General features: G+C 37.6%; 1 protein-coding gene across 2 annotated transcripts; it reads right to left on the bottom strand.

Annotated features, from left to right (window-relative positions):
* Positions 1–73: 73 nt before the first annotated feature.
* On the bottom strand, positions 74–10,361 carry adck5 (aarF domain containing kinase 5). Of its 2 annotated transcripts, none has more exons than XM_084423438.1 (15): positions 10,225–10,361; positions 8,045–8,136; positions 7,785–7,934; positions 7,046–7,121; positions 6,732–6,932; positions 6,058–6,198; positions 5,697–5,810; positions 5,086–5,217; positions 4,036–4,119; positions 3,870–3,951; positions 3,663–3,741; positions 3,474–3,565; positions 2,256–2,508; positions 1,925–2,041; positions 74–869 (listed from the first exon to the last, which is right to left on the bottom strand). In XM_084423438.1, the coding sequence occupies exons 1-15, from the start codon at positions 10,246–10,248 to the stop codon at positions 767–769; spliced, it is 1,740 nt and encodes a 579-aa protein (XP_084279564.1). In that variant the 5' UTR covers positions 10,249–10,361; the 3' UTR covers positions 74–766. The 2 variants fall into 2 exon arrangements, with proteins under 2 accessions (XP_084279564.1, XP_084279565.1); XM_084423439.1 differs by having other exon boundaries at positions 6,732–6,927; positions 10,225–10,342.
* Between the last annotated feature and the right edge of the window lie 105 nt (positions 10,362–10,466).

Below are 10,466 nucleotides of genomic sequence, written 5' to 3'. Positions count from 1 at the left end.
TGGAGGAGACCTGCATACCTCACCATTCTGTCATCCACATGATTTGATTGATTGACCCCAACTTGAGGGCGAGTAAGTGATAACAAAATGTTTATTTTTGGGTGAACTATCCAATTTCAATTGTAATAGAGACTCCAGGAGATACAAGAGCTTCAGTTTGGACTCTGGAAAATCCAAACATTACACAAACAAAACTGAAATAACAGCCTCTTATAAATGATTTATATTCAAAATACATTGCATTGTAGATTATTACACACAATTGTTTGACAGCGCAACACCTCTCCGCTCCAACTGCATATTCGCCATCAATTTAATTAGTGAAACCCATCTAAATACAAAACAACCTGGCACAATTTAACTGTAATTAGTAAAAAGTTTTTTTTATAATTGCCATTGCAATAAATTGTTAAACCTCATGAGGTAAAAGGTTTTAAGCATAAACATTTACTTTGTTCAAAGTAATTTTTCCTTCCATTATTGCCACCATTAAATGATCATCATGAACCATTTTAGTGTTTCTTAGGCTTACAGAAGAAATGAATGTAGGTCTCAGCTTCTTGAATGAAAGAGGTCTTTTAAATGCTGGAACGTCGTAATTGATAAAAGCAAAATTAAAAAAGTGCTTGGCTTTCTGTGAAATGCAGCTCACCAGCGAGAGAGAGGTTCCTGAGAGCCCAAGCTCAAGTGAAACTCATTAAAAGAACAAACAGCACTGAGAGCAAAGCCATCCGACATGAGTGAAACCACGCTCAGAGGTGACGCTTCATTTCAGAAACTGATACACGTCCTGGTCCAGCGTGATGATATTGCAGTTAGACAGCAGCTTAAGCACAGAGTGAGTGACACTCATGAGAGCCATCTCTGACCTGGAGGAACACAGAATGACGTCTGATGCTTATTACACACAAACAATATGGTTGCCGTATGGGCTAAAACCGCAAGCTTGATTCCAGTTTAATATTAGTTTCGTCAAATCATGATATGGACTAGTGTCTGTGAATACTGAAGCACCAAAAGAACATTTAAATATGAAGTCTGCTTATTCTCTATGTCTCTGAAGAGTGGTACAGTTTGTCCACTACACACAAACTCAAGTATGCATGATGCTTGTGTTTCAGCGTCTGCCGTCTCATGAACACACAAGCTTCATCTCCAGAGCTGCTCTGAAAGTCATTTCACCATTTATGTGATAAAGCTATAATCAGATACACACAGACACTAATTGTTGTAATGAAGGGCTTCATTACAACTCACCAAAATAAAAGTTTGGTTTAATTAAAAAAAAAAAAACTACGACATACTACTATACAGTAGAATGTAGAGTAGATTTAAAGTAACAATAATAATAAAACTATTAAAACTTAAAGGAATATCAATTTTAAAGTTTAAAATTTTCACTTTGTTTGCCAAAAAATTTAAAGAATGGTTACATTTTTTATGCCTTCATTTGATTATATCTGTTTTTTTGTTTGTTTGTTTTTTACAATACATTTGTATTAAATTATAAATCCAGAAAAATTTAAACATTATTAAAATAAATATTATTTTAATAAATCACTAAATTATTAAAGTTTTATGAATCCAATTAATTAGACATGCTTTTTAATTATTCAAATTGAATTAACCTATTAAAACAGAATCCATAAAAAAATTAATGAAAAAAAACAACAACAAAAAAAACGAGTTTGGGGGAAAAAATGAAGTATTTCCCCTAAAATTTTATTTTTGTTAAACTTTTAATAAATAGTTAAATCGTATACGTTTATGCTTTCGATTAATTAGACATGCTTTTTGATTACTGAAAATTGAATTTAACTATTAAAATGGAATCCAGATTTTTTTTTTTTTTTACTTTTTAAGAAAATAAAATACAAATGTTGAAAAAAATAAATCAGATTTCATAGAGTTCTAGTGTCATCACCTTAAAGCGAATTCAAACTTGACGCCCTCCCAAAAGGACCAGAACCAGCGGAAGACAGACAGTCTGGGAAGAATCCTGGTGTCATCGGCCAGAGTTCTGCCCCATCCTCTCACAGCACTGAAACAAAGTTATTTTATATTAAAAGGATGGATAGCAGAAGGGTGAACAAGATCAAAATTCTAAACACAACCATAAATACGAAAACTTACATGGGGCAGCAGTTATTCTACAGTATTCAAGAAGGAATAGGACAATGAAAAGAATATAAATACAAAGATTTTTGGGTCAATACTAGAGCCTAGCAGGTGCCAGTCCTTTTCTAGTCCCCTACCACTTGGCCATGATGAAGTAGCGGTCGACTGGAGCTCCCAGAGTGATGTTGATGCAGCGGACCGTGTTAATGTTCCTGAACACCAGCAGCATGGGCCGGGGCATAGACTTCAACACCTGCATGATTTGATCGAAGCGGTTCATGGCCATGTCGCGCATGTACGACGTCTCCTCTCGAGTCAGGATGTTACCCAGGCCCATTTTCCACATGTTGATTGGCCGCTGCAGAAGCATCTCACTGAACAGGAAGTATTCTGGGAAGGTCCAGTGAGACGCAATGAATATGATAATATCAAAATACTTTTTAATAGGGGTGTAACAATATATCGCAATGCAAAAATGCAACAATATGTATCGTGCATAGTTCACCCAAAATTAAAATTACCGTTAGAAACAATTTACGTTTACAGAGTTTTGGTGTCAGTACTACATTAAACTACTATATATAATGCTGAATAATGTATAATAATGCAATGGGGGAGTGTTTGTGGGTCCTTATAATGCCAAATGTCTTATGTTACCAGTAAAAAGTGGCCTACATTATTTTAATACATCTAGTCAGTGACAGAGTACAAGCATATTTGCCTAAAATACTTCTGTATTTTCAGCTTCAGAATCATGAATATTTGTATTCTGGTGTCACTATTGTCCTGTGCATTGGGTTACCAGCACCAAGTCCAAGCTTATTCATTTCAACCCCAATGTAACACCAAATTTAGCATTTTAATCAACAGTACATTTTTTGTTAACCTTCTATTATATGTCTTGGAGTATCGCAATAATATCGTATCGTGATATGTATCGAATCGTGACATGAGGGTATCGTTACACCCCTACTTTTTACAAACCGTAATGTGAAATATTATTACAATTACAATTTAGTTTTCTATTGTAATATATTTTAAAATATAATTTATTCCAGTGATATAACAAACATTTTCAAGTAGTTTCAGTTATCAGAATTTAAAGGGATGGTTCGGAGTAAAATCAACCTCGGGTCCTTTGCACCATGACATCGAGCCAAACACCCCCCCCCCCCCCCCCCCCCCCCCCCCAGGAGCCTTTTTTCCCTTGGTTGAACATTATTAAAGTTAGAGCTTATTTAGAGATATCAGCCGGGTTGATTTTACTCTGAACCATCCCTTTAAATAGTATACATATTAACTACATAACAACTGCCTTTTGTCACGATAAAATATGTAAGAAAAAACTGCTTTACCTTTGACCCCGAGCTGATTTGCATATTTCTTCATGCCGGCTTCATCCCGCAGGATTATGGATCGCCACAGCTGACACAGAGCCGCTCTGTCACTGAGAGAGAGAGAGAGAGAGAGAGAGAGAGAGAGAGAGTCACCTTCTGTTTCACGTTGATTCCAGTGACTGTAGTGTTTGTTTCTCATGTTCTCACCTTTTACTGAGGTTCTCATACAGCCCATGATCCAACAGGACTAACTCAGCTTTTTTATCTGCACCTCTTCTTACCAGTACTAAAATGAGCAATATTTCACATGGGCGACACTCATGAAGGAACGTCTGGGTCATAATTTTGAGCATCATTATATGTATTCATTCATTCCCAATAAGAAATAGAGCCATAAAATGACAGTAATCTCACCATTTCCAGGATGAGGATCAGCGTGAATAAAGCCGGTGTAAAAGATCTGCTCTGCGAATGTACGGACGAGTTTATCAGCTGCCTGAAACACAGCCAGAGGAAATTATGGACATTTAATGGATGTGATGTGAGCCAGTTCATTTAGAACAGATGGCACTGAACTCACGTCTTTCAGACTCAGTCCCTGACGCTGAATCTCCTCCACGTCGTTGATTTTGCATCCATTACAGAACTCTGCTGTGAGGACTCTCTACATGGGCACAAAGTCAGAGTTAGTATCCATTTACACTACCAGTCAAAAGGTTTGGATCTGTAAGATTTTTAATGTTTTTAAAAGAAGTCTCTTCTGCTCACCAAGGCTGCATTTATTTGATTAAAAATACAAAAATGTATTAATTAATTAACAATACAGAAATATTGTTAAATATTATGTCAATTTAATATGACTATTTTCTATATTTTAAAATGTAATTTATTCCTGTGATCAAAGCTGAATTTACAGCATCATTACTCCAGTATTCAGTGTCACATGATCCTTCAGAAATCATTCTAATATGCGGATTTGATGCTAAAAAAAACATGAATTATTATTATCAATGTTGAAAACAGTTGTGTACAATTTTTTTCAGTATTCGTTGATTAATAGAAAGTTCAAAAGAACAGCATTTATTTGAAACAGAATCTTTTGTAACTGTAACTTTTGATCAATTTAATTCATCCTTGATGTATAAAAGTATTGATTTCTTTTATCCCCCCCCCCCCCCCCCCCAAACTTTTGAATGGTAGTGTTAATAAAGCTTTCCATTTCAGATAAATGTTGTTCTTTTTGACATTCTAATCATCAAAGAATCCTGAAATAAAAATGTAAATAACTGTCTTCAACATTGATAATAATGAGAAATGTTTCTTGAGCAAATCATCATATTAGAATGATTTCTGAAGAATCATGTGACACTGAAGACTGGAGTAATGATGCTGAAAATTCAGATTTGATCACAGGAATAAATTACACTTCACTATATATTCACATAGAAACAGCTGTTTTAAATTGTAATAATATTTCACAATATTCCTGTTTTTTTGTGTATTTTTAATCAAATAAATGCAGCCTTGGTGAGCAGAAGAGACTTCTTTTATAAACATAAAAAATCATACCGATCCAAAACTTTTGACTGGTAGAGCATGTGTGAAAGCTGGAGTTCTCACATGTTCTCACCTTGCTGGTCAGATCCCAGAATACTTTGGGCACGACTATAAACTTAAAATGCTTGAGTTCCTCTGCACAACGTTCAGAATTCCTGCCTTCATTCTCAAAATCCAGCTCTTGTGCCAGCGTTCCTTTCAAGTCCTACCAGCATCATGGAGAAAAATAAAGAAGCAATGAGAGATTGTTTCCATCCGCCTTGACCTGACTGCATAATCTACTACAATACATGGATCCATTCAGAATTACTAAACACAGAAACATACACATGACAGATAAAACATTATCATGAATGTGTGTGGAAACAACGTTAACGTACTGAAATGTGTCGATGCATAAATGCAATGTGCGATCAGTGCGTCGAGAGCGCACATACACGGTTTGTTTGCGCATCGATAACGGACTCACGCGTGCTGTACGTCACCGCAGACATATTTAACTTACAATCCGCATCCATCAAAACTTTACTAGCGAGACTCTGGTTTGCTTTATCCAGTCATGAAACGTAGTTTGCGTATCATCTGGCCAGCGGTGGGATGTTTTAACCAATCTTTCAGTCTATAGTTTTGAGAGTAAGTTTTGATTTCATGCAGTTTTAAACGCATTATATTTCACGCACTGACCTGCAAGACCCAGCGGAAGCCAAAGCTGGGGTGCATAGACTTCACTATGTCCAGCAAAATCTCCAGAGTCCTGATATCACCATCAAAGCGATCCCTGAGATCAATATACTGCACCTGAACAACACACATCGACAGATCCTCGTAACAACATAAATGCATCAATAACCTCTGGATCATCTCTTCATACTGTTTGTATATCACCTGTTCATGCAAATACTGAAAAAAAAAAAAAATACAATATTGCACTGGACTATCAAATCACATTAAACCAATTAAAATATCATCTATCAAACTGATGAATCAAGTAAAATGCACATAAACTGTATTTTAACAACATTCATCATGTGCAGCCCTAACACACCTTTACAGCCACAGGTGTCCCATCATGCAGTTCGGCCTTGTGTACTTGTGCCAGACTCGCAGCAGCCACAGGCTCATAGTCAAACGTCCTGAACATTTTATCTGGAGTCATGCTGAAGTCCTCCTCGAATAAAGCATCTACCTAGAACAACATGGATCGAGATGGATTAGACATAAAAGTGATAAATAGATAGATAGATAGATAGAGACTCCAGCTGAATCTTAATGTGTTCTGCTTCTTAAAGGCACACTATGCAGTTTCCGTTTTTCTCAAACAGCGACCCCTAGAGTCACTGTGGAGTACTTGTATTTAACGTTACTGTCGTAAATACCACTCACGCAGAGCCGTCTCTGCACTCTTCCGACCGCGCTTTCTTCGTCGACTCTGCTATGATTCGCGTCTGAAATGCGTGCTAGTGTCTTCCATAGAGGCTGCTTCATATGTTGGTGATGTATGTGACGTCGTGCCGTAAAGCAATTCGTGATTCTCGCAAGATTTGTCGGGACGCCACCTTTCAAACTTGCATTGCTGGTTTTGCCAGCGGTGTCCCCCCCCTGCTTTGCTATCGGGATGATTCGCCCTACTACGAGTTCGTTTACCATCGAAATGACTTCGAAGCTGTTATATTAAGGTACTAATCTTGCATAGTGTGCCTTTAACCTGAAGCTGCTCACCTCTTTGTATCTTCTGTTGAGCGCTTTATCCTCCAGCACATGCAGGGTGCGGATGTACTCTGGAGGTAGAAGATGGTTGAATGCACACAGTCCCTGTCCCAGCTTAATATACAGGCCTCCGTTCCGGATGGCCCCGTCTACCATATTACTGGCTGCTCTCTGATGACACGCTGACATGAGCTCCTCGTACTCTGGACTGCTCTGGCGACAGGGACGGAAACAGAGTTTAGAGCTCACAGTGTTTGGCATTTTTACTGTTTACTTGTTTTTATAACAATGTTTTGCACTGGATATATACGGGAGTATAAACCTACCTCATCCAAGCCACGCAGAACAATGTTGGACGTCCACCAGTAATCTGCTGATATCATCAGCCCGACATAGAGAGACCTGACGTGACACAGAATCAGACGTCTCAATTTCAGCCACGATACAGGCAAGTCAAAACCAAAAGCAAAATCTGACATCTAGAGATCAGAGAGCCTGATGGGTAATATAATGCCATACACTAACTTTCAAAAGTTTAAGGTTGGTAAGATGTTTTTGAAAAAAAGACTCATACTCACAAAGACTGCTTTTATCAGATCAGAAATAAAGCAAAAACAGCAATACTGTGAAATATTATTACAATTTAAAATAACCGTTTGAAAAACGAATATATTGCACAACTTTAAATGTATTCCTGTGATGTCAAAGCTGAATTTTCAGCATTATTACATTATTATTACTGAATTTTCAGCATTTGCTGCTCAAGAAACATTTCTTATTAATATCAAGGTTGAAAACAGTTGTGCTGCTTCATATTTTTGTGGAAAAGTAAATTATTTGATAAACAGAAAGTTAAAAAGTATATCATTTAATTGAAACTGAAATGTTTTGTAACATTATAAATGTCTTTATTTTGATCAATTTATTGCACTCTTGCTGAATAAGTCTTAATTTCTTTAAAAAACAAATACTGACCTTTTGAATGGTAGTGTATATAACAGAATTTAATATTAGCAAAGCAGATTAAATAATGTTATTTTACACAAGATTATTAAAGAGCTTGACCTGCAGAAGCGGCCGACTCCCTCTGCTAGTATCTTCATCTTCCTCCTCTCTCTGGGCTCAGAGAACACATATCGCACCCCGACCACGAGCGGCACCCCCGCCGAGACGCCAAACAACAGCTTCCTAAAGAGCCCGTGACTCTTTACAACTCTAGAGGAACAGAACACAATCCAAAAATCTTGTTCATATAGCTACTAAAACATCCAGAGTGTTTTCACACTTAAAATGAAGTCAGACCCCATAAAGCAAACGAAACCCACCTGTGTGAGGAGAAGAACTTCTGATGTTCTTGTGGACCTATGAGCCGAGGACACCTCCGTAACAGAGACATATGACGCCGACACAGCCTTAACTGAAGACGAAGACAATACAAATCAAACACCAGTCAAACTGCATGTTCACTCAGGTCATGTGTTACATAATAACTTAGGCAAAATTTGCATTTAGTACGTCTCTATGGACACAGATTATTAGATTTTGAAGGTTCAAGCGAATTGTGGGAAGATTTACATTTTACACCTGCTAGCATGTCAAAATATCTCAGAGATGATCTGTGAGGTGTGTTTGCATACAAATCAAGTGACCTTGGTTGCTATGGCGCCTATACAATACACATTGTTTCAAAGCAGCTTCACAGTAATAAACAGGAAAATAATCATCAATGATGCAAACTTTATCATCAAATAAAGTTCAAATTCAGCTGTAAAGCAGCTCTACAGAAGACAATAGAGTCGTTATTCAGCTAAATTCAGTTCAATTCTGATTCAGTTCAGTTTGTACACTGCAACACAAGAGATTCCCCATCAAGGCCGTGTGGGAAATGTGAAAGCAGGGGGAATGTTTATAGAAGCAGGGAACAAAATGTTTTTATTCAGACGGGTTGATTTGTGGACAGGTCAGGGATGTGCTCCAGCTTAAAGGTCTCTATAGAGTATGATAAACAACAGCCCATCAACAGCCCATCAATAGCACCCCCCCGTTCTCTTACACACAACTGCACAAGTCGGCAAAATCTCTGTGAGCCAATGTTCCAAACAGAGAGCTTCTGTCCAAGAAAGAGACTTTAAATCAATCCCTTTCCAAAAATGTTCTAGGTAACAACAGATCCAGCCTAAATACTATAGTAACCCTGAGAAAAGTACCATGACAGTGCCATGGTACCAGATGGTAACATGAATGAAAGCACATTTTCAGGATTGATAGGCAAATTACACTATTCATGTACCCTGGTAATGACATGCCACAACAAAGTACTTAAAAAACACCATGGTACTACTGTGTTGCATATCAAAAATATGTGGGATTGTTATGGCACAATGTAAAAGACACAATTAAATGAAACACAGTAGTACCATGGTACTTTTTTTTGTTATGTGTAGCAGTAGTTCTCAACCATTTTTACTCATTGTCCACTACAAAATCCCATGATTTGTATAGTTTTTGTATAGTATAATAAGGATTTTTAAAACTATTTTTAATGACATTTTCTACCCAATAAAATATTTTAGAGCTCGACATAGCTAGAAAAATATGTTATTTAAGAAAAATGGCCATGAAGAATGTATTCATTTAAATGACTTTTCCAGATTTTCCTCTCTCTCTCGCTGCAACATTTCTTCTCTTTGATGTCGTGTTTGCAGAACAACCTGACACTCACATGACATCACAGCCATAGCAAACCATAGTAAACTTGATAAACTAATGTCGCGCCCTGCATTTTTTCTTGTTCGAGAAGCCGTTTCGCTCTGATATTTGTCACAATAGAGAAGAAAATACTATCGCAACTTCGGTTATATGCCGACTTTAAATCATTGTAAGTCATCTTGAGGCCCCCTAGTGGGCCCCAGTCCCCTGGTTGAGAAGCACTGCACTACAGACAGTGTTACCATTGTAAAACTTGGTATTAGCAAAGTCCCTTTAAGTCTATGGTATTAGTCACCATTGTCATCAAAAATTAAATTCATCATAATGAAGCTTCTGAACTTGTTACAATAGTAAACGGTAACAGCAATAGTAACTATGCTATTTAAACTATGGCTACCATGGTAATGTTTTGGTGCTGTCAAGTGCCACCACTGCAGGACAGGCATTCTTTCTTATACTTCTATTCTTATACTTGGACATAACAATTAGTCTTTAGTTTGGGATTTAAGGCTTACAGTGATAAAGAACAATGCATGCTTTTATATTTCCTCTGGCTTTGACTGCTGATTCAGGATCAGACATGCACTTCCAGACTGGATAATGACATGGATTATATCTTCCTTTTAAATGCATCTCTATTAAATCCTGAAGTGTGAAATCGAAATACAGTGACCTTTTGTTTCATAGAGAATCTGACTGCATCATGTAACTGATCAGGCAGCTCGAGCACATAAGCAACTCACTGATCGATTGAACAACAACAGAAGTGAGCGGCTAACGACAATGTTGCGCTTACCGATCTAAATGTCTCTGCCGCCATGTGTCCGGTACGGTCGGGCTGATGATGATCGCATGAGTGACTGTCCGCTCTCGCGGCGGACACTTCCTCGCGCTTCAAGATCACGCACGCGTGTACTTTGATTGGACAGTTGGGAAAGAGCCTGCTGTGACATCATCAGTCACGTGACAGTGGTCTGACGCGACATCGTGCTCCCCCTCATAAAAAAATTGTGTTTTTGAAAAAACGTAAGCATTCAA

Source organism: Rutilus rutilus (genome assembly GCF_951802725.1).
Source record: "Rutilus rutilus genome assembly, chromosome: 11".
Taxonomy (NCBI): Eukaryota; Metazoa; Chordata; class Actinopteri; order Cypriniformes; family Leuciscidae; genus Rutilus; species Rutilus rutilus.
The sequence above is the reverse complement of the archived record's forward strand: the minus strand, read 5'-3'. Positions and strand labels throughout refer to the sequence as shown.

Bases quoted from the DNA above. Each gene is read 5' to 3' on its own strand.
- adck5 (XM_084423438.1), bottom strand. From the start codon at position 10,248: ATGGCGGCAGAGACATTTAGATCG. The intron at 3,566-3,662 runs GTGAGAACATGA...TCTCTCTCTCAG, and splicing joins TATGAGAACCTCAGTAAAAG to TGACAGAGCGGCTCTGTGTC. The intron at 2,509-3,473 runs GTAAAGCAGTTT...GGACCTTCCCAG, and splicing joins AAATCAGCTCGGGGTCAAAG to AATACTTCCTGTTCAGTGAG.